General features: G+C 51.5%; 9 protein-coding genes across 14 annotated transcripts; 4 read left to right on the top strand and 5 right to left on the bottom strand.

The window, feature by feature from the left end:
* Positions 1–1311: 1311 nt before the first annotated feature.
* On the top strand, positions 1312–4423 carry AAFC00_004010 (uncharacterized protein; the record flags this gene model as incomplete). Of its 3 annotated transcripts, none has more annotated exons than XM_069343578.1 (7): positions 1312–1428; positions 1627–1729; positions 1800–1881; positions 1940–1986; positions 2050–2370; positions 2430–3248; positions 3306–4423. In XM_069343578.1, 7 exons carry the CDS (start codon positions 1312–1314, stop codon positions 4421–4423), a joined length of 2607 nt encoding a protein of 868 aa, XP_069202129.1. The 3 variants fall into 3 exon arrangements, with proteins under 3 accessions (XP_069202129.1, XP_069202130.1, XP_069202131.1); XM_069343577.1 differs by having other exon boundaries at positions 2035–2370; XM_069343579.1 differs by having other exon boundaries at positions 1624–1729; positions 2035–2370.
* A 937-nt stretch (positions 4424–5360) lies between these two features.
* Positions 5361–5940, bottom strand: AAFC00_004009 (uncharacterized protein; the record flags this gene model as incomplete). Its single annotated transcript, XM_069343574.1, has 2 exons — positions 5361–5802; positions 5909–5940. 2 exons carry the CDS (start codon positions 5938–5940, stop codon positions 5361–5363), a joined length of 474 nt encoding a protein of 157 aa, XP_069202128.1.
* A 774-nt stretch (positions 5941–6714) lies between these two features.
* Positions 6715–8792, bottom strand: AAFC00_004008 (uncharacterized protein; the record flags this gene model as incomplete). Its single annotated transcript, XM_069343573.1, has 3 exons — positions 6715–8433; positions 8522–8637; positions 8720–8792. 3 exons carry the CDS (start codon positions 8790–8792, stop codon positions 6715–6717), a joined length of 1908 nt encoding a protein of 635 aa, XP_069202127.1.
* A 743-nt stretch (positions 8793–9535) lies between these two features.
* On the top strand, positions 9536–11164 carry AAFC00_004007 (uncharacterized protein; the record flags this gene model as incomplete). Of its 2 annotated transcripts, none has more annotated exons than XM_069347766.1 (3): positions 9536–9773; positions 9834–10889; positions 10953–11164. In XM_069347766.1, 3 exons carry the CDS (start codon positions 9536–9538, stop codon positions 11162–11164), a joined length of 1506 nt encoding a protein of 501 aa, XP_069202126.1. The 2 variants fall into 2 exon arrangements, with proteins under 2 accessions (XP_069202126.1, XP_069202125.1); XM_069343572.1 differs by having other exon boundaries at positions 9587–9773.
* A 453-nt stretch (positions 11165–11617) lies between these two features.
* AAFC00_004006 (uncharacterized protein) lies at positions 11618–13725 on the bottom strand (the record flags this gene model as incomplete). The annotated part of the gene is made up of 3 exons (XM_069343571.1): positions 11618–12940; positions 12990–13598; positions 13660–13725. The coding sequence occupies 3 exons, from the start codon at positions 13723–13725 to the stop codon at positions 11618–11620; spliced, it is 1998 nt and encodes a 665-aa protein (XP_069202124.1).
* A 595-nt stretch (positions 13726–14320) lies between these two features.
* Positions 14321–17305, top strand: AAFC00_004005 (uncharacterized protein; the record flags this gene model as incomplete). Its single annotated transcript, XM_069343570.1, has 3 exons — positions 14321–14379; positions 14445–15837; positions 15887–17305. 3 exons carry the CDS (start codon positions 14321–14323, stop codon positions 17303–17305), a joined length of 2871 nt encoding a protein of 956 aa, XP_069202123.1.
* A 605-nt stretch (positions 17306–17910) lies between these two features.
* On the bottom strand, positions 17911–21236 carry AAFC00_004004 (uncharacterized protein; the record flags this gene model as incomplete). Of its 2 annotated transcripts, none has more annotated exons than XM_069343568.1 (7): positions 17911–17964; positions 18082–18201; positions 18275–19902; positions 19958–20083; positions 20534–20902; positions 20961–21102; positions 21213–21236. In XM_069343568.1, the coding sequence occupies 7 exons, from the start codon at positions 21234–21236 to the stop codon at positions 17911–17913; spliced, it is 2463 nt and encodes an 820-aa protein (XP_069202121.1). The 2 variants fall into 2 exon arrangements, with proteins under 2 accessions (XP_069202121.1, XP_069202122.1); XM_069343569.1 differs by having other exon boundaries at positions 21213–21215.
* An 899-nt stretch (positions 21237–22135) lies between these two features.
* AAFC00_004003 (uncharacterized protein) lies at positions 22136–23271 on the top strand (the record flags this gene model as incomplete). Its single annotated transcript, XM_069343567.1, has 3 exons — positions 22136–22166; positions 22237–22474; positions 22527–23271. The coding sequence occupies 3 exons, from the start codon at positions 22136–22138 to the stop codon at positions 23269–23271; spliced, it is 1014 nt and encodes a 337-aa protein (XP_069202120.1).
* A 448-nt stretch (positions 23272–23719) lies between these two features.
* On the bottom strand, positions 23720–25017 carry AAFC00_004002 (uncharacterized protein; the record flags this gene model as incomplete). Of its 2 annotated transcripts, XM_069343565.1 has the most annotated exons (4): positions 23720–23723; positions 23803–24453; positions 24555–24825; positions 24912–25017. In XM_069343565.1, 4 exons carry the CDS (start codon positions 25015–25017, stop codon positions 23720–23722), a joined length of 1032 nt encoding a protein of 343 aa, XP_069202118.1. The 2 variants fall into 2 exon arrangements, with proteins under 2 accessions (XP_069202118.1, XP_069202119.1); XM_069343566.1 differs by lacking the exon at positions 23720–23723 and having other exon boundaries at positions 23799–24453.
* Between the last annotated feature and the right edge of the window lie 11 nt (positions 25018–25028).

Genomic DNA, 25028 nt, shown 5'->3' with positions numbered 1-25028 from the left:
GGCTGGGAATCTTGGGTGTTCGACGGTGTCAAACGAAGAATTATGGATCGCAGGATCGTCACAGTGCTTTGCAGATCGACTAACATTATTTCCCCAGAGATCATCAATAGCAGGGAAGTGCAACAGGCACCACACGTGACAAGAGTTGTTCGTCTTCCATTTCAGGGTCCAAGATGACGCAATGCCGTGTGTCTAACATGCAAATGGTGCCTGCCAGAGCCAAGCATCGTAAGGTGCTCTCGCGATACTTCTGCTGTGTCTAGTAAGGTAAGGTATCTTTGTACTTATGTTGTACGTGCTGGTGCACTCGAGATCAGTTCGAATAGCTTCATTCTGAATTCAGCTGTCTGTCGCAAAGAACTGCATCGGCTGCTAAGGCTCCAGACTCATCCTACTTGATGGTAAGCGTGAAATCATAAGCCAGAATATACAAGTCTTCGAAGGCTATAAGTCGATAAGGTGGTGGTAAGTGAGGTAAGGTGCAGTGCAGTACTGTAGGTTGACAGGCGCGTTGGGGACATAAGGATATGCACAGACCAACTATGCCAACCTTGAACAGTGGAAATCTGGAGGAGAGCACGAGCGAAGCATCACAGGACCTCTGACACTGTTGTTCCCTTGCACCAAACGTACTACGACTGTTCCATCAATTTAGCCCTCTGCTCGTTCGACATAACACATGCCGATAAGCGGAGTTATCGAGAAGGCAACAGTGTGAGACGAAGTACGCGTTGGACATTACCCGGTCGCATTGCTTTCCGTCGGGCGCAGACACGCGAAGTGCCGAGCGAACGAGCGCGCCACTGGCTATCTCGTCATTCGACAATAATTCGATTGCAGCAAGCAGAACCATCACCTCGAAATTTAGCAAACGTCCCTCGGCCGGAATCCTTATTCCACGCGCGCATTTCTCATCTAATCATTAATCGTGTTTTTGTAAGCAACGTCTGGATCTCAAGCTGCGACTAGAACCAAAGTTCCCTACACGTCCGCTACGCCGTACCTTCTCTTCGAAGCGCGTGACGTCTGCGACGGCAATCGCGACCCAGGAAGCAGGAGAAGAACCACGTGCGCTTATTCCGTTATCCATCGGATACAAGATCCCAGTTACCAGAACGGATTTGCGATAATCAAGGAGACGGAGGGGAATACAACTCGCTTGTGAGACTTGGTATCAGGGTTGGTCCACAACACTCCTCACAGTGAGGGTGTGAAGGTGGAGACAACGTCACTCGGTTTAGGCGCATTGATAGCGGCGCCAATCCTTTGTACTGAGCGAGTCCCAGAGCTCAGCAGTGCGCACTTCATCTGATGATGGCACTTGCTACCGCGCCATCCAATGACAGAAAGCGAGTCAAAGTCTATGAATTGAAGAACAATGACTGGTACGACCGAGGTACAGGCTTCTGCGCCGGTCAGCTTGTTGGCGTAAGTATTCCCCTCCGCAATCATCACTATGCAATATGAGACCATCTCATGCGTTCCTTTGCATGTCCTCTTCGCATAGCCTGGTAGAACCGCAGCATCTATTGCCAGTACCACCTTCAACCAGCCCTACCTAGTGATGATGGCGGTCAACATATTGTCCAGATATCGAATGAATTGACTAACTCGGACTTTTAGCAGGCTGGAGATGAAGCTCGAGTGGTTGTGCAGTCAGAGGATGAGCCGTCGAGGACTCTACTAGAGACCAAGATCTCCCGGGATGATGGCTATCAGAAACAGCAGGGTACGATGACATTCTTGGCGGATAGTCAGTCACGACTGGCAGATTAAGAGCGCAATTGACGCCTTACCAGATACCTTGATCGTATGGACCGAATCTACCGGTGTGGACATGGCATTGAGTTTCCAGGAAGCCGATGGTTGCTCGCAAATTTGGTCAGTATTGGCGTTTGCCTTAGCCGCCCAAGTTGCATATACTTACGCTCCTCTACAGGGAATTTGTTAGCGAAGCGCAGCAGCGTCTTGTTGCAATGCATCCAGGTACGTGTGGTCCAATCGCAAAATCCCTCGGCGCTCACATTCTGACAGATGATGGCCTTTCAGACGACATGATAGACAACTCCAATCCTATCCTCCTTCCAAATCCAGAGCTTGGAAACCTTATGGAAATCGAAAACATCATGCGCTCTGCCAGCTCAACCGCCCCTGGCCGAGATGCTTTAGCCAAATTTATAATGGCCGGCGAGTCGTTATACATACCGAAACTGTTGCCCCTTGTCGAGATGGCCGAAGACCTCGAGGATATTGACGATCTCCACAAGCTGTGCAATATCATGAAAACTCTTATTCTTTTGAACGACGCCTCAATCATAGAATTCGTCGTCACAGATCAAGCCATACTTGGTGTTGTTGGTGCTTTGGAATGTGAGTGTGATCAAACGTCCTTACAGTCTTGCCTCGCCCCCGCTGACCCTATAACGCAGACGATCCCGATTTCCCAAGCCACAAGGCAAACCACCGACAATTCCTCGCTGACGAATCGAAATTTAGAGAGGTTGTCAAGATCGAAAACCCTGAGATCAAACGTAAGATACATTACATCTATCGTCTGCAATATCTCAAGGACGTTGTATTGGCTCGCATCCTCGATGACCCTACATTCTCCGTTCTCAATTCGATGATCTTCTTCCACCAAGTCGACATTGTTAATCATATTCAATCTAATGCCGCCTTCTTGACCGACCTGTTCCAGATTTTTGCTCCACAGCAAACCGACGAGCAGAGGAAAAAGGATGCAGTCCTGTTTATCTCGAATTGCTCTGCCATAGCCAAGAACATCCAGGCTCAATCGCGCGCCCAGCTGTACCACAATCTCATCCAGGGAGGACTTTTGGACGTATTGACCTTTGCACTTCGTCATCATGATCCAGCTGTCCGAGTCGCTGGTAGCGATGTCCTTGTCGCCCTGATTGACCATGATCCAATCATGATGAGAACATATATCTTCAAGGCCATAAATGAAAAGACAAAGCCGCTCACAGACACCTTAATCGAGCTGCTATTGGTGGAGGTTGATCTTGGCGTCAAGGCACAGATGGCGGATGCGATCAAAGTTCTATTGGACCCTAATGCCAGCTCAGCCTCGATGGACATGCTAGGGAGAACTAACGGTGACTTCATGGCGAAGATGCGAGGCAATCCTAACATTGGAGCTCAGATGGAAAGCTTCGTTGATAACTTCTACGATGATGCCGCCCAGCGACTGTTCAAACCGCTAAAGGATCTTGAACATCGAGAATCACGTGGGTCTTGACGTAATGCAGCTTCTATCCAGCATATGGCTAACTCGAACTCTACAGTGCAGCACATTTCCGTCAATGAGGCTTCCCTCTATACTCATCTGGTCGAAATACTCAGTTTCTTCGTCCGACAACATCAATACCGCAGCAAATACTACATCTTGACCGAGAATCTCCACTGTCGCATTGCTCAGCTTTTGTCGTGTGGTCAGAAACACCTGAAACTCACTGCATTAAAGTGGTTCCGCATCTGCATAGGACTCAAAGACGAGTACCACAACCGGCAGATCATTGCGAACCACCTTTTTGAACCATTGCTTGGTCTTGTCTACGAGACAATGCCCCGGGACAACTTGCTGAACTCTGCGAGTCTGGAGTTCTTCGAATACATAAGAAAAGAGCATCTGAAGCAATTAATCGTACCGTTGGTGGAAAATTATAGAGAGAAGCTTCTTGGCATCACATACGTGAATATCTTCGAAAGTCTGGTGGACAAATACGATCAGATTCAGAACGGCATAGAAGGAGACGAGGCGAGCTTCTCTACTCAAGGTGCCGATACGCCGAACAAAGGTCTAATCAATGGAGGTCAAAGGTGGCAAGGTCTCAGGGATGCCGATGCGGAAGAGGAGGCATACTTCAACACATCCGACGGCGAAGACGAGGATGAGACGTCTCTTCCGACTACAACTGTTGGAAAAGCTCTTTCGAATGGCGGAACTCCGGCAAGGGCACCACTTGTTGCATACCCTGACGATGACGACGAGACTATGGACGTGCTGGCTGCTTCGCCCAGCGGACCGTCCGCTATCCAGGAAAACAAGTCTCCCAACGCAGTGGAGAGCGGTTCGCCTCGCACAACAGCATCTGGAGCCTCGCCGCCGGACCGCTTACACGAAAAACGTCGTAGAGACGAAGACGACGAAGACGACCTAGAAAAGCTCGCCGGAAGTGGCGTGAAGCGTCGCAACTCAGCAAGCAGTGTGCGAAGCGAACTATCTGCGGCAGATCTCGATAAGGATGTTGGCAGTCCCAAAGACACGAAAGAGCAGACACCAACACTTAGGAGAAGAGGCAGTCTCAAGAGTAAGGATGGCGGTGGTGTGCCTCAGAAGGCTGTGAGCATCGGGTCTATCTCCTTGTCTCTCAAGGACTCGGGATCAGGAGAAGGATCTTGATGCTGCAGACTCAAAATCAAAAGCAGTCTTAGTGTGGTAAACCCCAGCGCCAATACGGTCGATCATATGAAGAGTCTATATGAGAAATGAACACGGCGTTCTTTACCTATTTTCTTTCTTTTTCGAATCCAAAGGAATACATGTGCATGCGGGCGGGCGTCGAAAGAAAAAGGCTCGACAGAAAGAAAAAGGGCCGCGCAACGAGGAACCAAGCCCCAAACCACACAGACATTCATGTTGTTTCCATATCTGTCAACATTTCTTTCCATCGCTCTTTCCACAAAAGAACATCAAAGTCCAGCGTTGGAGGCGCCGGCGCCGGCGTAGGCATGGCAAAGCGCAGCCACAACTATCCGAGAGCGGGGGGTTTGGGGTTTCTTCGGCACGACGGTCATTCGTTGGAGGACATCGGAAAGCATAATCTATCTTCAAGACATACCACAGCAAGAGAATCCATTGCAGTTCCAGGGTCGCTGGCCAGACCTGACTGTGCAGAGCAAGCAAGAAATTTTTAACGTTCAGGGGGCGACTGTTGACACTCCACTCCTTCTATTGGATCTACCTTGCGCTTTTCTGGTAGAGGCTGTCGAACTTGGGTGTGGTCGATGACTGGTGTCGCGGGTGGATGGTTCCTTCTTTGAGTGTGTAGATACATCTATATAATGGAAAGTTTATTCCGGCAAATTCTTGATTGTATCGTGAGAATGGTGAAGTGATGTGCGAGGATTGGATGACTGAGAGCCATCGTGGTACTGGTGTGATGAGGCAATGCTGTCAGATGCAGCTTTGCTGTCTCGGTGCATGTCTGAGCAAGTCAGGGGTTGTCACATATCCTATCGCAAGCCCAGAACGTATCATACGGATAATGACATGCATGAATTGTACTTTTCTACATCTCTATCCCTCTCTCTATCCCTCTCTCCCCCCATTCCATCTCTTACATGAGCAGACCAACGCCAACAGCACCGCTCATACCAAACAGCACCATCTGGAACAACCACATAGGCATAGCGATCAACCGGCCCCTACCACCCTCCTTATCCGCCCTCGTATAACCAACCGCATACGCGATCCTGCCCAATCCCCACGCGGCACCACAAACAGCCGATGCAACAGGGTACTTGAGGCCCGCGATCAACATGGCCGCGACGACGGACGGTTGGTTCTCGTTATAGTTTCCGTGTGCGCGCTGCGCGCAGTTCCACAGGTACAGGTTCTTCTTGAGAGTCGCGTCTTCGGACGCAGAGGCCAGCATTGCGCTGTCGGCGTAGGGCGCTGGGTAGTTGGATAGGGGCATGCAGGCCTTGCGGAAGAAGCCGCAGCGGCCGCCGTGCCAGAAGCCGATGAAGAAGGTTGAGGTCGCGGCGAGCAGGACGTAGCTGTTTTTATGGTGGTGGTTAGAAACCGGGGAGTTTGATCTGAGGGATTGGGAGGGTAGAGAGGAGGATGGTTAGAGGAGATGGAATAGATGGTGACGTGACTTACCCGTACTCGGGCTGGACGGTGAAAGTGGCCATTGTGATGTAGTATATAGACTTCTGTTTCTGGTTCTGGTGTATACGGATGAACAAGAAGTATAGGAGCAGTTTGAGTTGGGAAGATTTGACAATTGGACTGGGTGGACCGAAAAGGTGATTTGTAATGTTGTTATATACACAGATGCCGTAGCTTGAGTAGGGTAATAGGTGGCAGCTTCCTCGACAAAAAGCGTCAATACACAACTAATAGACACGGGCAACCATTGTTCGCCGGATATCTGATTTGCCGAGGGTTTTCCAGATAACGAGTCGGTGCGGAGCAAAATTGCTCCGTTCTTTCTGAGCATGGAGCATTAATTCCTCCATGACAGGTGTTCCCACTACACTCATATGGACAGAGAGATGAGAGATGAAGAGGAGGAGGAAGGTATTGGAAAATCTTGTATAGCTGCACGAGGAACTGTGCAATAAATAAACAATCCTACGCCCTTGCTTGGTCGTCGCGGATCTCGCAGCTAAGCAGGGCAAACAACTATAGAAAAAACACGCACCAATCATGGCTTCTGCAGGCCGCCCCCGCGTTCCATCGCATCATTCTCGTCTTTAATGAGGTAAGGTACTATGCTCCTCGTCATGGCCCAATGATTTCAACAAATACGACATCTTAGTTTCAAAGCCACTGGCGACAAATGAAATGGGTCAAACCCTCTGTTCATTATTTCCGTCTCATAACACTAAAGTGGGTATCAAAACATTGATCTCTTACGCGACTATGCACCTGCCATCCGAGTGAGGATCCGTCGGCCAGCTAGCTCATCGTGGCTTCGTATATTTTCCCCTCTTCATTTCTTCCTGTAGACTTTCCTGTTGGCTCGGTAGCGGAGCCCTCCTCCGATTTTGTTGCTGAATGAACTGTTGCTGTTGTTGGGGAGTCATGCCTGGTGTCATGCCTGGAAGGCCGCCCGGTGGAGGCGGTATCGGGAACCCTGGAGGCGGTGCGAAACCCGGAGGCATCATGCCTGGTAGTGGAGGCGGTGCGCCGGAGAAACCTGGTAGTGGTGGCGGAGGGAATGATGGCCCATTCTGACCCTGTGGCGGAATGGGCGGCGGGACGGGAAGCTGGCCCCCGAACATCTGCTTGAGCTTCTCCAAATCTACACCCGGAGGATGTGCTGGAGGCCCGCCACCCTGAGGGACATGGAAAGGTAGATTTGGTGGCATGTGCTGATGTACGGGCATGCCGTAGTCCCCGGGACCTGGTAGTGATAATGGCTGCGCACCGCCCGTGCTGGTACCGTCCGGGAAGGATGGCAGCGCTGCACCAATACCAGGCAGTCCAGGCAACATTGATTGTCGCGATGGCATCTTCTGATCTTCGAGGCCTTCTGCCTCGTCTTCCGCTTCGTCATCTTCATTCTGTGCATTCCTGTCTCCACTGCGTTTCCAGGTGCCTTGTGCTTCTGCCGCCGATTGACCAATGTGCCATCTATCGTCCTTGTATGTGCTATCGCCAGGCTTGGGACGTGACCAGAACCGCGTTGCACGGTCATTGGATCCAGAAGCTAGAATGTGACCAAGCGGATGCCAGTCAAGGCTCCAAATGGCGAAATCATGTGCGAATGAGACTTTGTGTGCGGGATATATTGTTTGAGCTGCAGCGTCGATGCTGTCCGGTGCATCGTAAGGCGATAGTGTAGGAGCAGCGTCGGCTGGAAGATTCTGCTCGTCAAGTAAATAGTGATTCATTGAACCGTCTGCACCGCCGGTGGTCAACATGGAGGAGTGGATCGGGTGCCAGGCCAAGGTACTGATTTCCTTTTCATGTCCGCGCAGTAAGAAGACGTCTCGCATCATGCGTATATCAAACACTCTCGCCGTAGAGTCGCGAGCGCACGAAGCTAGTAGGACACCGTGCTGTGGCTCGAACAGTGTTTTGCTCACGGTGTTCTTGTGACCATGCAAGGTCGTCAGACATCTACCTGTTCTCGGATCCCAGAGCTTGACTTGATGATCTTTCGAACCAGAGACCAGCAGACCTTTGGTCGGGTGCCAGTCCACACACTTGGCATCCCACTGATGGCCAGTAAGCACAGATTCTTCGACACCGCCTGCGAAGTCGAAGATCTTGAGAGTTGCATCATCTGCAGCAGTCACGAATTTGGAGTCTGTGGGAGCAAAAGCCAAATCTCTGACCGGATCGGTATGAGCCTGTATCGATTTGACGTTGTTGAAGTTTGGCTGCCAGTACTTGACTATGCCAGCCTGTTCGGCTGATATGAGCCAATCGTTACTATGTGAGTATGCCACTGCTCGGACGGCACTGTCGTGAGCTTGCATGATGGTCTCAAAGTTAAAGGCAGTTCCATTCCACAATGTGAATTCGCCACTGGTGGACCCAGTAAGCAGGCGTCGTCCTTCGGGTGTCCACTTGACCATATTCACTGGATGTCGCATTTTGTTGAGAGATGAGTGGAGATGCTTCGCTGGTAGCGAATCGACTGCATTCGCCTTTCGAGCTGGAGGCGGAGGCATCTAAGTGGTGTTTATTAGTAACATTCTCGAAGAGTGGGATGTCAGGTGAGCCAACATGACCGCGCATAGACAAAGAAATTTGACATACATCAATCACGTAGCTCGGACTCGGTCTTTCAGCCTCGTAGCCATTGTAGACACAGCTCTGAGGCCGCCTGTTCAAGACCCATTGAGCCATTGCTGAACTGTAATCCGTAGCCGGTCCTGTAGTATGTTAATGATGCACAATAACACAGGTTGCTATCCAGTAGCGACTCGTAAGACTGAGATATAGAATTACACATACTTCGCGACATCCTCGTTCTCGCTCTGAAACCTTCATGGTTCTGGCCATGATCTGTCTGGAATTGGCCATCCATATTTCGCGTGCTCGCCGACTATGAGGGACAGAGCAGGACTGGTTCACGCCAATCAAGGGAGCTTATGATGCCCCGTCTTTCCTTTGGTCTGTCCGTGAGTAAGACAATAAGCCAGGGAATGATTGTATTGATTCGCGCCAGAAGAGATATAAAACAGGATAGGTTGAAAAGTGTTGTAAGACACTTCCTCCCAGCTCAGAATGACGCGTGTACGCGTACTGGTGCGATGCCCGGTTCACAAGATTAGTATTATTATAGCCGAATGTTGACGTGCGATTTAGTGACTTCGATACATTACTATAACAGCAATGTACTGTAAGGCGCTCGCTATACGTGAGATCCGTTTCGCGAGAAAGAAGTGGGCGTCGGGAAAGACGAGTGGCCGATTTGGCCAAGAAAAACGCCGGCAGGATGCAACAACCGAACCGTTTTGTGCAAGTTGGAGCATTGGGGGAAGTGGGGAGCTCAACCGCAGGAATACACGAGAGCATTGAGTGACATCGACAGCACTCACTTGTGGAAGTTCAAATTCAACATGTTGGACTAGAGCTCTTGGTCCATTCATCGATTTCTCTGCGAGACTGTACAGTTGTAAGAACTTGCCATTGCACAGCTCGTGCGTGTCTCACTGCAACGGACATCTAATTTACTTAAATCCGAGAGGTAGGGGGTATCTGCTGCACCATTGCGACTACTACGGGAGCAATAATCTGCATTAGTAGAAAATCATTTCTGCTATTAGTATGGCATCGTCAATGAAGATTGCTTCTGTGACGAGCCACGAGTTGCCTGCAATGGCTCCTCGTGGATCAATAACAACAGAAGAAAGCAAGACGGCGGCGTCTCCTACATACACAGCACCCAAGAAATACAGACATACGTTTGCCGTGCATGCGGTCTCTAAAACATCATGTTTGAGCCACGAATCAAAGGCGAGTCCCAGTTTCCTCGGGTTCAGAAACTTGGGAGCTCTGGTTATCAGTCAGTATCTTTCTTCCTATCGTAGTGTGTTCAACGCCACTAACCACAATCGATATGCAGTTGTGTCGAACCTCCGCTTGATGATAGAAAACTATAAGAAATATGGCGTGTTGATCTGTATTCGCTGTCACGATTATCGAAGGCAAGATGTTGTGTACGGCAGTATTCTTTATTTCCTCGTTCCCTGTCACCTTCTCGTTGCATATATCATTGAGCTTGTTGCCGCACAACAAGCCAAAGGCGCCTTGTCGCGCACGAAAAAGAAGGACATACCAGAGAACGACCCAACCCAAAGATACAAAGAGCTTCGCGCCTTCAGAGCAGCTTGGCACCTCATCGCTTTCGCCCACGGTATTAATGCAACACTGAACCTCGTGATTGCGACGTATGTAGTCTACTATCACATCCACCATCCAGGCATTGGCACGCTCTGCGAGCTGCACGCCATCATCGTCTGGCTCAAGACTTGCTCATATGCCTTCACGAACCGAGACCTACGACATGCGCTTCTCTACCCCTACGCCTCTGCGCCTCTGCCCGAGTTATATAACTCTTGCCCTTACCCGAAGAACATCACTCTGCGCAATCTTACTTACTTCTGGTGGGCACCAACACTGGTCTACCAGCCCGTCTACCCAAGGACCGAGCGCATCCGCTGGGACTTTGTGTTCAAGCGCTGTCTCGAGGTCCTCGGTCTCAGCATCGTCATCTGGGTCGCCAGCGCACAATACGCCGCTCCACTGCTCCGGAACTCTCTCGGAGGCATCTCCTCGCTCAACATCCCCGACATCCTCGAGCGTCTGATGAAGCTATCGACCATCTCCCTCTTCTGCTGGCTCGCAGGCTTCTTCGCACTATTCCAGTCTTTCCTCAACGGCCTGTCGGAGGTCATGCGGTTCGCGGACAGAGAGTTCTACGGCGACTGGTGGAACACGACGGGCGTCAGGGGCTACTGGTCGAGCTGGAACAAGCCCGTCTTCCACTTCATGAAGCGACACATATACTCACCGATGGTAGGCAGGGGCGTGCCGCCCCTGGTCGCGCAGATAACCACTTTTTTGTTTTCTGGCGTGTTGCACGAGTTGCTCGTCGGTATGCCTACGCATAACATCCTCGGTACGTACAAGTACTATCTTCTCAGGTCCCACGTCTTTTACTAATGTATTCCATTCTTTCCAGGAGTCGCATTTCTAGGCATGATGTTCCAGCTCCCCCTGATCTTCCTAACAGACCCCCTGGCCAAGATGAAAGGCATCAACGGCAAATTGATCGGAAATCTGATCTTCTGGGTTTCTTTCTGTCTCGTCGGCCAGCCGTTGGCGGCGTTGATGTATTTCTTCGCTTGGCAGGCGAAATACGGTAGTGCGAGTAAGCCGCAGTTGTGGTCTTGATTTTGACGCTGTGGTTTGATTCTTGAGTAGGAAAGGGGCGTGAGGCTGTGGTTGAAACGTTGTGATGAAGAAGTGGAGGGGGGTAAGAGGTTTTCTTCTTGCCAAGAGGTGTTCAGTAATTTCTACCAGCCTCTACATTTATCAAACTTGTTGTCATGGCGCCAGGATCCCGTGATGAGCACTTATGACTGGGGTAACCCTTCGGTCTCGTGATGAATACAGTATCTCTGGCGCGGAGACATGACACTCTCTGCACACCGCTCATACAACTACAGTAGCTCCTGTTCCTCCTTTTCGCCTCGCCAGGAACGCCGATGTGATCAGACCATAGTACAAATGCATGATGCCTTTCTGCGAACAACACACGCTTCGTCTGTTAATAAAATACAATGAAGGAAGCAAGAAGAGAACCGTGCATGAAACCCTAATCGGTCGAGACAATGTTTCCTGAACTCAGTCCAGATTCATCTTGTTCTCAAACCACCCAGTGACCTCCTCGACGATAAAATCCTTCTTAGCTCCAGGCGGCAGCTTGATCTTCTTACTCGTGCAGAAAGACTTGAGCATGGCAACAGTCAGTTTGCCGAGCGTGTCTTGCTCGAAGCGTTTACGCATCTCCTCGTCCGAGACGCCGCTGTCCCCACTACCCTCCATTTTCGGTTTCTTTGTCGCGGCGGGTGTTGCTGTTGCTGCGGCTTTAGATGTCAAGGTGTTATTCGAGGCAGATCCTCGTTTCGTGGCGATTTGTCGTCCGGCATTTTCTTTCTGCCATACTTTGTACCAGTCCTCTAGATCCTGGCCCCAGTCGAGGATGAACTCGCCCGCTCGCTTGTCGATCTGGCGCCATTTGGGTATCGTCTTGTCTTCTTTTTGTTCTGGTAGATCTTCGTCTAGCGCTAGTGCTTGCAGGATGCGATAGAACCATTGGAGGGAAGGGTTCGGGTATTTGTGGGGGTCGTACACTCCATGGGGTAACTGGAGTTGTTGGATTATGATGCGCATTCGATCGATCAGTTCGTCTGGCGCGTGGATCACTGATTGTTCTGGTATTGAGCGTACGTCGTCTGCGAATGGAAGCGGGTGGATCCATAGACCTGGAGGCAGGACCTGGACGTCATCCGAGTCTTGCCTTTCGGATGACGGGATTATTGCTGCTAATGTGGGTGTGGCATTCTTGCGTGGTATGTACCATGCAAGTCCCATCTTCTCGTCTTTCAACAACTTTTGATAGAGAGCAGAGAAGACTCTCGTGCTTCCAACTACATCCTCCTCGGAGGGGTAGATGAATGTCGACGGACGGAAGTTTGCCCATATCGGCAATGAAGCGATCGGCTTGAATCCGATGATTCGCAGGACCGGGTCACCGAAGTTGCGGATCTCCAGCATTTCTTCGGGAGTGAAGGTCACGGTTTCGCCACCAAATTTGTACGCTTTTCGAATCTCGGCTTTCTCCACTGTGCGCGCCGTGTCCTCTGCTTGGAAAAGAGATGAGCCGACTGCGATTTGCGGCTTTTCACCTTCCAGGTAGATGTATGAACTTCGAGCCGGTTGTTGACGTTTGAAGATTATGTAGCCTTTGACTGTGATTTTGAGACCGGGACCGATCTCGAAAGGTAGATTGGAAAACAAGGCTCGTCGAGGCGCTGCTCTCGAGTTGATGTTTGACAATAGAGACTGTAAGAGAGTAAAGCCATCACCACTCGCAGCTGCCTTGGCGGCCTTGGTGATCGGGGCGGGTGCTTCGGGGTCAGATGGTGTAGCACTGTATATGATATCCTGGCAGAGTTAGCAATTAATGACCTGATTCGAACAGAGGAGCACGAACATTATAGAAGATGGATCGGTCAAAAGCGTGATCAGGTCTGGAGATTGGGAACAATTCTATCACGACACCCAGATCATACAGATCCTTTGCTCTGACGGCCGCTGCCGATCTCAGCGATTTGTCGTCGGTGTGTGGCGAGTCATTATCTGTAACAAGGAACAGTCGTCTCGAGGAGAAGTTGGGAGCCTTGGTAGTGAAGATCTGATTGGCACAGAAGAGCAAGTTCGCCATGGAGACTTCCTCGTCCGAAGGCTGTAGGAGGTCTTGAGCTTCCTCTTCGTCTTCGACAAGACTTCTGAGTTGCTTGACATCTGCAGCCGACGGTACTTCCAAGGGGGTCAGAAGATAGCAATGCGGATAGGACAGGCCACGACTGTTTTCGTCTTCATCCTGGAAACGAGACTTGGCAGTGCCAAAGAGGAGGATGCCCATCATGTCGTTGGGATTGGAAATGATGCGCTGTTGCATCAAGGCATACGCGCATTTCAATGCGGCAACGGTGGGAGTCTCCCGATCAGCCTTCTTAGAGTTGGATTCGGGAGGTTTTGTGAGCATAGTCTTGCTGACATCGATGGCAAAGAGCACGGCATCTTTGACGGTTTTGTAGCCCTTGCATGGACGGTAAGCATCTTTGTCTGAATATTTGTGATACAGATTGTGAACAGCTTACGGTCTCATCTACCTCTTCTTCGTCTTCTTCTTCGTCAGGACGATGATATGCAGATGAGTCGGCCATTTTTGACGAGAAACAGGTCGTTCACTTTTGCACTCGGGATGATGTTACGGCCTTGACTGCTCATGTCCTATTCATTGGTCATACAGTGGCACACTCAACTAATGGATGAGCACGATAAAATTGCTAATAGTGTGAATGTAACAAACAGGCAATTACTGGTGTCTGCCTGGCCAATGAGGTCACTTCCCCAACACGGGGCGCGTCACGCGCTTCGACTTTCACGCGTGTTACCTCGAGATTGATGGGATTATCTACCGTAAAGGTAGATAAATCCTCTACTGACTCAGTCGCGTCTAGGAGAACAAAGTGAGATTTGCGCTCTGGCAAGAATTGTATTGAATTAGGTGATTGGTAGCGAGCTATGTTGCCAATGATTGAGATAGCTTAAGGTTGGTGTGTTTTCTACGGGCCGAGGCAGCCAGCGATAAGGATAGGCCTTATCACAACTCCGATCTCCGAAGCAGGGGCCACATATACCTATACCGTATGCATGAATGATATGATATAACCGTCCCATCACAACTCCAGAGTCCGGTAGGAAACACAAGTGACTCTCCACTAGACATGTATCTGGCCACTTGGTAGAGAAGCAGAAATGGACAGCTTCACATTCGCCAGTTCGTCGGATCTCAAGACGCGGGTCAACGTCAAGGTGTGGGTTGTATTTCCGATCACCACCACATGGACAACTCCAGAGCTGACTCGAGACAACGATATAGAGGACGACTGGAAGGCTACGAGAAGCCACTGCCTTATTCGACGCTACTGCGAAAGCCGGAACTCCGCCATCGAGGATCCAACCTGAGTCCGACATCCGAGGTCTATGTCACTGCCCAGATATTCGCCGACAGCAAACCGCTAGCAGTCCACGCCCAGACTCGATACAGGACATTCAAGAACTCGCGAGTGTGGAATGAGTGGCTCGAGCTGCCCGTGAATTATTCGCTTGTTCCGCTCAACGCCCAACTGGCCCTGACCGTCTGGGACCTGTCGCCCGTCGGAAATGAAGGCGCTCGAGGACACCACATCCCCTTTGGGGGCACGACCATCTCTCTTTTCGACGACGATGGCACGTTGAGAAAGGGCAGGCAGAAGTGTAGATTGTGGAGACATAAGCCTGCAGACGGCTTCAGCGACTCGACCACTCCTTGGGCTCCCAAGAAGCCGAGACGCGGACAGGAGGAGAAACACGTCTACGCGAATGACAAACATGGCCGGAGAGCGGCTGAGCTGGAAAGACTGAGCGAACTACTCAAAAAACACGAGATGGGCGAGATTCCAGACAACAAGTGGCTCGACCAGATGCTCTTCAGGCAGATCGAACGCATGGAGCGGACAAACCTGAGGCACGCCTCCACTCTGGAACCAGCTCGGCTCGGGCAAGCTGCAAATGCTGACGACGATACTGCCACCGGTCTGGGTATTGATGGCCAGACGCCTGACGACGACGACGACGACGACGATGATGATGATGATGACCGGAATGCCATCTTCTATCTCTATATTGATCTCCCCCGTTTCGATCATCCTGTTGTGTTCACCGACCATGAATACCCGCCGCCTCCACTTTCTAACATCAGAGTACGAAACACTCCGACGTCTGACGTGAGGCTGAAACCTCCTCCCGAAGTGCATTTCGCTGCCGGCATTGATACCAACACTCCCGGCTATGGTGACCCCAACGGCACGCACCTGATCCGCATATACGACCCCGAGGTTGGCTTCAGCGACAACCCCGCAGAAACCAAGCACAGAAGTCTTGTGAGGAATCAACGCATCGGCATGCTCGACAGACATCTCAAGCCAAATCCAAAGACCAGAGATCAGCTGAACGCAATCATGTCTTATGGTCCCACCGCCGAGCTCAGTGCCGAGGAGAAGGACAAGATATTCAAATTCAGGCATTACCTCACCAGAGACAAGCGTGCTCTGACGAAACTGATCAAATCGACGTCGTGGACCGACCCCAATGAAGTCAAACAGGTCATACAACTGCTTCCTAAGTGGGAGGAGATTGACACCGACGACGCTTTGGAGTTGCTTGCTCCCAACTTTACTAATCCTGATGTTCGTGCATATGCTGTTGACCGGCTACGCAAGGCTGATGACGAGGTCGGTTTCTTTCTTTGGCTCTCTATAAACCTTACTGACAACAAAACAGGAGCTGATGTTGTACTTGCTGCAACTCGTCCAAGCACTCAAGTTCGAGCCAGATGCCACGTCCGACAATCCCGAGTACTCGGACTCTTCTCTCGCTGCCTTCCTGATCTCGCGCTCTGCAGCCAATATCTTGCTCGGTAACTACCTGCACTGGTATCTGATGGTTGAGCTCGACGACCGCTCGAGTCTCGACCCGCAGGCTGTAGCCTATCGCAAGCTGTACGCACGTGTGTCCTATGACTTCATGCAAGAACTCGAGAAGACGGCAGAGGGCCAAGCGCGACGGAAGACGCTGCTTCGACAAGGAGAGTTCATCACCGTTCTGTCCAAGCTGTCTGAAGATGCTCAATCATCGCGCGAAGACAGACAGCGTAAGATTGACAAGCTGAAAAAGGCGCTCGCTGATCCCAAGAACGAACTCATCAAGATCGACCCCCCTCTGCCTCTACCTCTCGATCCGACGATACACATCACCGGAGTCGTGCCAGAAGAAGCCAACGTCTTCAAGTCGACTCTGTCGCCATTATTGCTCAAGTTCAAGACCGACAAGGGCAAGGGAGACTGCTTCTCCATGATCTTTAAAGTCGGCGACAACCTGCGTCAGGACCAGTTGGTGATACAAATCATCTCGCTAATGGACCGACTGTTGCAAAAGGAGAATCTCAACCTCCAACTTTCCCCTTATCGCATCCTCGCCACCGGTGCTCTGGCCGGCGCAGTCCAATTCGTGTATTCGAAGCCGCTGTCCGACATCCTCGCAAGCACCAAATACCACAATTCCATCCTCGAGTACCTCCGACGCAACAACCCCGTGTCAGCTCCTCCCCCCTCTTCGTCCTCATCAACGAACAACAACCCTACCCCCACAGTATCCTCGATCCTCGGCGTCAGAAAACAAGCAATGGACACCTACGTCAAGTCACTAGCAGGCTACTGCGTAATAACCTACCTCCTCGGCGTCGGCGACAGGCACATGGACAACCTGCTGCTCTCACCCTCAGGGCACTTCTTCCACGCCGACTTCGGCTACATCCTAGGCCGCGATCCTAAACCGCTCGCGCCATCGATGAAGCTCAGCGTCGAGATGATCGACGGCCTAGGCGGGTCGTCGCTCGAGAAAAACCCAGACTCCCAATTCGATGAGTTCAGACAGTACTGCTTCACGGCGTTCACGACGCTGCGTCGCTCGAGCAGTCTGATACTGAACCTCTTCGCGCTGATGCAGGATGCGAGTATTCCCGATATCAAACTTGTTGGCGGCGAGATGGCGGTCAAGAAGGTCGAGGAGAGGTTCTGTCTACAGTTGAGCGAGGACGAGGCGGTCGCTTTTTTCGATAATTTGATTCATAGGAGTCTTGAGGCGTGGGGTCCTGTTGTTATTGATCGCTTGCATAGTCTGACGCAGGGGTGGAGGACGTAGGCTTTGCGCTGCTGGAAAAAGGGAAGGGGGGGAGGGCAGAGAGGGGGAATTGGTGCACGCTCAGAGTGCAACACACACATCTCGATCTCTACTAGCCATCACGTTACAACACTCACGAAAAAGGAAAACACAACGGCAACTAAGTTATTTCAAAGTCTGTCACACACAGTCACTTCGAATCAGAACCAGAACAGAAACCAGTGTATATCTCGACATTGACATCTGCTCTGCGATTAACTCAAGCCGCAAGAGCACAGAAGCATTTGGAAAAAGGTTCAGAGAGGAAACGAATAGACCAAGTGAAAGGAGGAATCATCATCATAAGTAAAGGAAGAAAGAAAGAGAAAATGTCTGTCTCTCTAATACAGCACATTCTTCGAGGCGCACGTCAGAGTTGGAGCCAATTAGTCTCCCCTCCCTGCTGTCTTCTCGTTCGCGTACTGTATGTACTGCAATGGCACATACTCGATCCTGTTCGGAGCGATATCCTCTTCTTGTCTTTCCCTTCCAATCTTGGAAATTCCACGCACTCGTGGGCAGACCAGAACAGCAAAAGGGGGAACTGAAGAATGAGAGCGTAGCGAAAAAAGGACACAAATCCTTCCTCACTCTTTGACTTTGGTCTGCTTTTTGGCAGTTCCAATGTGCGTGTTGTGTACCTAGGACAAAAGTTAGCTCCACCATATACAACCAAGAACAGAAAAAAAGAGATCTAATCAGAAAGAAAGTCTGAGAAGGGTGGATTGGAGTGGAACTGCAACGCGAGAAAAACAAACCTTTGTGGCGAATTTCAGACTCGTCAACGTCTCACTCAGATGCGCTTGTAGCGGACTGATCATGACAAACATCAGAGTCTTGCTGTTTCCACCAAGGGAATATTGCAGGAGATAGGTCAGCTGTGATTTTGCTTCCTGTTAGCTCTTGCATATGGTTTGGAAGAGGATCAAAGGACACAATATGCATGCTTACCTTGCTGTTGCGATAGGGGACGTGCTTGCCATCTTTGCCCTGGCCCAGAGCGCTGATGACGTCTCCCAGACAGCTCAGACTCTTGTTGATGTTCTGCGTCTCCTTCAGTCTGTCACCTGTGGCTTGACTGTGACTCAGACGCTCGCTTCCTGCCAGATCGACAAGATTCAATGTGCCTTCCGATCGTTCGCCCGTGATGTGGTTCTCGCCCATCAACTTCAGGATAAAAACGGAGTGACTTCGAGAAGAGCGAGAGTTGGCCGCTGTGGCTGCGACACGACGGTTCCGCGTCGCTTGCTCTAGAATATTATTCACCCGGTCCGGAGAATCCAATTCGACAATATTGACGTCTGTCACTGTCGTCTTGCATTTGACCGGATCTTGTCTGATTTCGTGTTTCTTCTTCTCCCATTCCTCTGCTTTGCCGAGTAGATCGTTGATGGTTTCGTTGTAGACTTCGACGAAGCTGCCCTCCATGCTGTATTTCCACCCCTTTTCTTCTAGGGCTTTGGCGCTTTCGTAAATTTGCGTCACCGCGCGAGGGATCATGCCGTCTACCGAGGACATGGTGTACGTCTTTCCTGAGCCGGTCTGTCCATAACAAAAGATGCAGACGTTGTAGCCGTCCAGCGCGCTCTGCACGAGTTGACTGATCTCGTCAAAGATCTCGGCGTTTTGCGATTTCGGCGAAAAGACTCTATCGAAGGAAAAGCCAGTGACCGGTCTCGTGACGGTTCCCATGGCGCTCTTCTGCTCTGGGCCTTGCACGGCGACCTCTTTGCTGTCGGCCTCTGCATCCGGAAACTCGATCTCGGCCTTCTGATTCTCTTCCTCACCCAGTGGAGGACGGACACGGCAGAAGACGCGGATATTGCCCTTGAGTTCCTGGACCTGGTTGTGTAATTTGCGACGAAGGGTTTCCTCCTGGCGGAGCTTCTCTTGTGCTGCGGCAGCATTGTCGACCGCATCTTGCATCTGCTGGTGAATCTCGGCAAAGGCGGTCGATTGGGCCTGATTATCCGACTCCAAGAAATCTATTTTGGCCTTCATTGCCCTCATTGACGTGTCCAATGTCATCGTGTTCGCCGAGGCCTCGGCCAGTTTCTCATTCAGGTTGTTCACCAGGGCGATCGATCCGTCAAGCTTGGCCTTGGTCTCGTTGAGCTCTGTTCGAAGAGCGGCAATCTCGCGGTCTTTATTGGTCATATCAATGTCCGTGTTCTGGCGTTGCATGGCAAACTGAGTGGTCAGCTCTTGAACCTCTTTGGCACGCTTGCTACGCTCTTCCTCCAGCTCGGCCTTCAGCCCTCGTTCTCTTTCCTCAATCTCCTGTTGTCGTGTTCTGTTCAGCCTCTCAATCTCTTCCTGGGTATCCTTCCGTAGCTTTTCGAGGTCATGCGTCGCCTGTCGTGTCAGTCTCTCAATCTCTTTCCGGTGGTCGTCTTTGCTATCTTCCATCGCGTTTCTGTGCTTTCTACGCATGTCGTCGAGTTCGATATTGTGCGACCGGGTGACATCGTCGATTTTCGAGTTTGCAGAAGATAGCTTGAGTCGTACGTCGTGCATATCTGTTGACAGAGTCTGGTTCTGCGTTACCAGTTGAAGGCGAATGGCCTCTAGCTCGTTGACTGCGACAATGGTCAGTTCTGCATGAGGGCAGAGAATTGGAATCTGCGGTCATACTCCTCGTCTTGTAGATTCCGATGCTGTCTTCCATGCCGTGATTTTCCTTGGATGCCGAGTCTAGTTGAGATTTGAGCTGGGAGTATAGGACCTCCATGTCTTCGAGTCTGCCTTTGGTATCCCATGCTGGAGCAATTGTGTTAGAATCGCGCGTCAAATAGGTAATCTTGCCGTGAGTGTTTTGGTAAAAAGAACTCTTTAGGGAGGGGGATTCGACAGCGGCGGGCAGACTAGCTGTTGGTAGCCGAGTCTTTGGCACAAATTTAGGAATGTAAGAAGGGGTTTTGGGGCAGATTGCCTCGTCTTGCGATGAAGGAAAAGCGCGGCCTTCCTCAGCCCAAGAAATGTTGGATTCCAGGCTGAGTGTCTGGAAGGCAGAGCTGAGGGAAACGTTACGGAGGGGAGAGTTTTGATGATTGGATGAAACAGTGCTGGAGGTAATGGCCTTTGGTTTGACAATAGATGCGCCAGTCTGCATTGACATTTCTGGACGCTTACGTTGTCTCCTCGGCGCCATGTTGATGTTCTTGATGTTGTCACAGCTTCGAGAGGGAAACAGGGAGGGAAGGTGCATACCCTTTCTTTTGGTGGGCAGTTGCGAATCGTCACCTGCCGAATCGTCGTCTTCGTCCTCGTATGACTGTGTCGGGCGGATTGTCGCAAGAGCAGATCGCGAGCGCGATTGTGTCAAAGGTTTGGCGGGACGATGGGTAGAGGCAACAGTGGGTGGCCGGGACTTGAAGGAGCTCGCCGAGGGTTGGCGCGTTGAGGACAGGGAAGAGGAAGTCGTGCGGGACGAGATGGTGGATGCGTCCGACATGTTGCGCATTGAGGAAGTCACGGTCGACCTGAAGCCTCCATTGACGGGTCGTGGTACGGCATTGGCTCGACCTGGTTCGCCCGCTCGCTCGGCCAGTGTCTTTCGTTTCGGCGCTGGCTCTGGCACTGGGTGTTTCAGATGATCAGTAGCTGGGTCTGGAGGTGGGCAGCGAGCAATGCATACGTGCTGAGCCTTTGTGTTTCAGTGATGCAGGTGGAGGAGGCATCATGGCGCGCGCATTGTTGTCAGACGACGACATTTCAGTGAGACCTAGGGAGACTGCTGGTATGCGACTTGGAGGCTTGAGACCAGATGGCCGCGGTGGCTATAGTTTATTCTGATCAGTCTAAGTATCAAGGGATAGAACAAGTACAATTGGAACGGGTATACAGAAGAGACACATGACACACGCGTTTGTGCTGTCGGCACACTTACCATGTTTTCTCCATGTTGCGCCATGGCACAGTAGATCGAAACGAGATTGACGGACGAAAAGACCAAACAACAGTGGTTACTACTATCACACTGGCTGAATCATTACAACCCCCGATCGGACTACGGATGAACAGATATGTAGGCCACAGGACGACAGAGTGCACTGAACAAGGAATAAGATGTCAGAGTATAGAGATATACAGCATAAAGCTAGAGAGAGAGAGAGAGAGAGAGATAGACAGCCAAAAGTCGGATGCTGCGAGTCGTAAATGCCGACCGAGTTGTGAATAAACAAAACAACAAATGGCCGTGTTTGGTGTGGCGCACGCCCTTTGCTGCATACAGCAGAGTGGCTGTGCTTGTGCCTGATGCTTCACAGCTTGCACAAGAGAGAGGGAAGGTCTTGGCGATTTTCACATGTCTCAAGCTTCCCCCCAGGACAGAGGTAGAGGTGGAAGGCAGCACATGGCATGACGTTTACCGGAAGCCAATAATTGCCATTTCCACTTGTCTTTCTTCGCGTCTTGTCAGAGAGTTGATCTCGTGCAAGGCGACCTTTCCGGCAGAGGCAGGCGATCTTTTCTTCGAATTGTCCCTAGAAACAAGTGTCGGCTGACATTGCAGACATTTGCAGACCTCTGCAGAAGATTGACCCGAGTGAAAAGGCGGTTGGGCTTCCCTTTTCCCACCTTTGGCGCCCCTTCTCTGTAACTCTTGATTTCATTGCACACAGTCAGAGTTGGCGGAAAGAGAAGAAAGAGAGAGAAAGAGAAAAGGAGAAGAATAAAAACAAGTCAACTAAAAGTGGCTTGTACTGCAATCATCAAATCTTCATCAATCTTCATCATCATCATCATCATCATCATCATCATCATCATCATCATCCCTCCATACATGCATAATTTATTGCCAGGACCAGCCAGATGGAAAAGTACAGTGCATTTCGTGACAGAGGTACGTATCTCCCCCATGCCTTCCTTGTCCTGACAAGAAACAAAATTGACAAGAAACAAAACTCACTCAGGCTCCGGCATTGCCCCCTTCTTTCCAATTCCCACTCAACCCGCCGGTGTCGCTCTACCATTCCACGTCTTCCTCTTCGTCGTGCGAGTTACCATTCTGCTTCCCTTCTCCCTCCTCTATTTCCTGGTGCTAGCATGGCTGCCGATCGGATCTCTGGGCAAGAAGGCCGCCCTATGGGTCATGTTGGGCGTGCCTGGCATATGGTGGATTGACCTCGCTGTCGACGGCGTCAAGAAAGGGTACCGTCGTCGCTGCACATGTCCGACTCACGCATACACTAACTCGCACCAGGTCTCTGGGCCAGAACCAACATCGTCTGCCCCACCCAGGCTCCGTCATCGCCTCGTCTCACACCTCACCCATTGACGCCCTCTACCTCGCCGCAATCTTCGACCCCATCTTCACCCAATCCTTCCCCAATGAGCGCAAGGTGCTGCGCATAGGGCTCTGGCAAGCAATGCTGAATGCGCTTCTTCAGCCCGCTCTGGAGCCTCCAAAAGGCGCAAAGTTGGTCGACATAGCCGCCCTGCTGGCACACCGCCCAGACCGCTGCATCGCCATCTTCCCAGAGTCTACTGCCACCAATGGCCGCGGTATTCTGCCCTTCAGCCCTGGTCTGCTCACCGTCCCTGCGCGCACCAAGATCTTCCCTGTCAGTCTACGCTACACGCCTGCCGACATTACTACCCCCGTCCCCGGCGCATGGTTCGACTTTACCTGGAACCTGTGCTCGAAACCCACCCACTGCATCCGCGTGCGCATCGCCGAGGCAGTCTACAACGACGCCGCCGAGGCGACGAGCAAAGAGGCACCAAGAAGAAACTCGTACGAGACCAATCTCCTCGACGATCTACATGCCCGTCCGCTCAAGCCAGTGCAGATGGAAGCAAACGGCAGCGGATACAACAGCGAAGCAGAAAAAAGAGTGCTGGACAAGATTGCCGAAGCACTGGCCCGCCTGGGACGAGTCAAGAGACTCGGCCTCGGTGTCGAAGATAAGATCAAGTTCGTCAAGGTCTGGAGCAAGAGACGGTAGTCCTTGGGATTCAACATCAAAACAGACATGTGAATGACATGGGAACACGGAGAAAAGAGCTACACATTTGACTCCCCCTGTCCTCTTCCTTCTTATCTACAAAATACGTATACGTCTGTCCTGCTTCCCCCTTTGTAGCGAATAGCGAGTGGTATCATAAATTACATCTTCGGTCCTCCCAAAGGAAGACCAACATCAAACTCTCCTTGTCCACACTTTCATGGCAATGGCAGTGGCGGCAGTGGCGGCAGCGGCAGCACACCTCATCTTCCCCCCTATCACCAGGATTTGTTTCACAATTTACTGCACATCCGGTGCGAGCAACGACCTCTCATCCTCCTGTTGTTGTTGTTGTTGTTGTTGTTGTTGATGCTGATGCGAATGTCCCTCCCTGGCCGACCTACCTCCACTACTGCCACCGCACCGCATGTCCGACGACGAAGACATCCTAGCTATCACTCTTATCGTCAGGATTTAACGCCGATTCGCACAAGATCTCGTCTCTTGGGAAGAGAAAAACACAAAGCTTACTTTTCGAAAGGAGTGGCGTCGAGATTCTCCTTCATGACCGTCTTGCCGTCGACGAGACGCACCCTCGGCGTGCCGGGCTTGTGGAACTGACGCATCACGTCGGGCTCCTTCTCCAGACGCGGCGACCGCGTTGCCGTCGCGCGCTGCTCGTCCCGGTCTGCGATCGACATGCCGCTGAAGGGACATCGCGGGCCGGACAGATGCGTTGCGTCCTCGAGCGGCCGGCCCAGGCTCGTCTTGCCGCTGCTGTTGGAGTGCACGGAGCTAGCGGCCACGCTGCCGGCTACGCTGCTCGCGTCGTCGGCGATGCTGCCGCCGCCGCCGCCGCTGCTGCTGCTGCTTCCGGCGCCCAGGATCTTCTTGCCGTTGAGGTACCCTTCGGCTTCGGACGCCTGCGGGATCATTTCGCTGTCGTCTTCGTCTTCGCGGAACTCGAGCCCGTTCACCGATTGCCATTTCTCCATCAGGTCGTTTTGGATCCAGATGACTTTGCCCAGCGCCTTGACGAGCGCGATCTTGCGCGATAGGTCGAGGCGTGGGTGCGAGAGGATGGCTTCGAAGAAGGAGTCTTGGATGTAGGCCAGGCAGGCGCCGAGGAACATGTAGTCTACGTGGAGTGGGTTGCGGCGGCCTTTGCCGACGTGCATCAGACTGTCGGTAGAGAGGGGTTGTCAGTCGTTTGTCTTTTTTTCTTTTTGCGCCGCTTCTTGGACTTCTTGAGTCTCGGGGGTGCCAACAGAAAAACAACCTACCCGACTTTGTCCAGATACTCCCAGTACTCCATCTTGGTGGGGTCGGAGTTGAGCTTGGTGAGGTACCACCGCAGGAACATCTTTCTGTGCTGGATTTGAGTGCTCTCCTCGGACACCCATCTCTCCGGATTCGTTTCATCTCTGCTGTCTCTGTTGGAGAAGACTCGCGCCGTGATGTCGTACTGCAGCAGCTTCTTGTACACAATGTTGACAATGGCGGGTATGACGGCCTTGATGTATTTCTGACCCTCGACTAGGGCGTTGACGTCGTCTGTGTTATTTGGTTATGCAATCAGTATATTGGGTCCTTACTTCAACACACTCGAGAGACGCGAGGATCGTCAAATGATGTCTCACCAGGACCGAATTCCAGAAACGAGTGTAGGTAATGAATCCGGGCGGGGAGTGACGTGTATAGCTCCTCTCTGCTGACATGCTGCATGTTCTTTGGTATCTCGTCCATGGTTCTTCGAC

Source organism: Neodothiora populina (genome assembly GCF_041146345.1).
Source record: "Neodothiora populina strain CPC 39397 chromosome Unknown canker_contig_17, whole genome shotgun sequence".
Taxonomy (NCBI): domain Eukaryota; kingdom Fungi; phylum Ascomycota; class Dothideomycetes; order Dothideales; family Dothioraceae; genus Neodothiora; species Neodothiora populina.
Note: the sequence above shows the minus strand (reverse complement) of the source record. Positions and strands in the feature narration are given on the sequence as shown.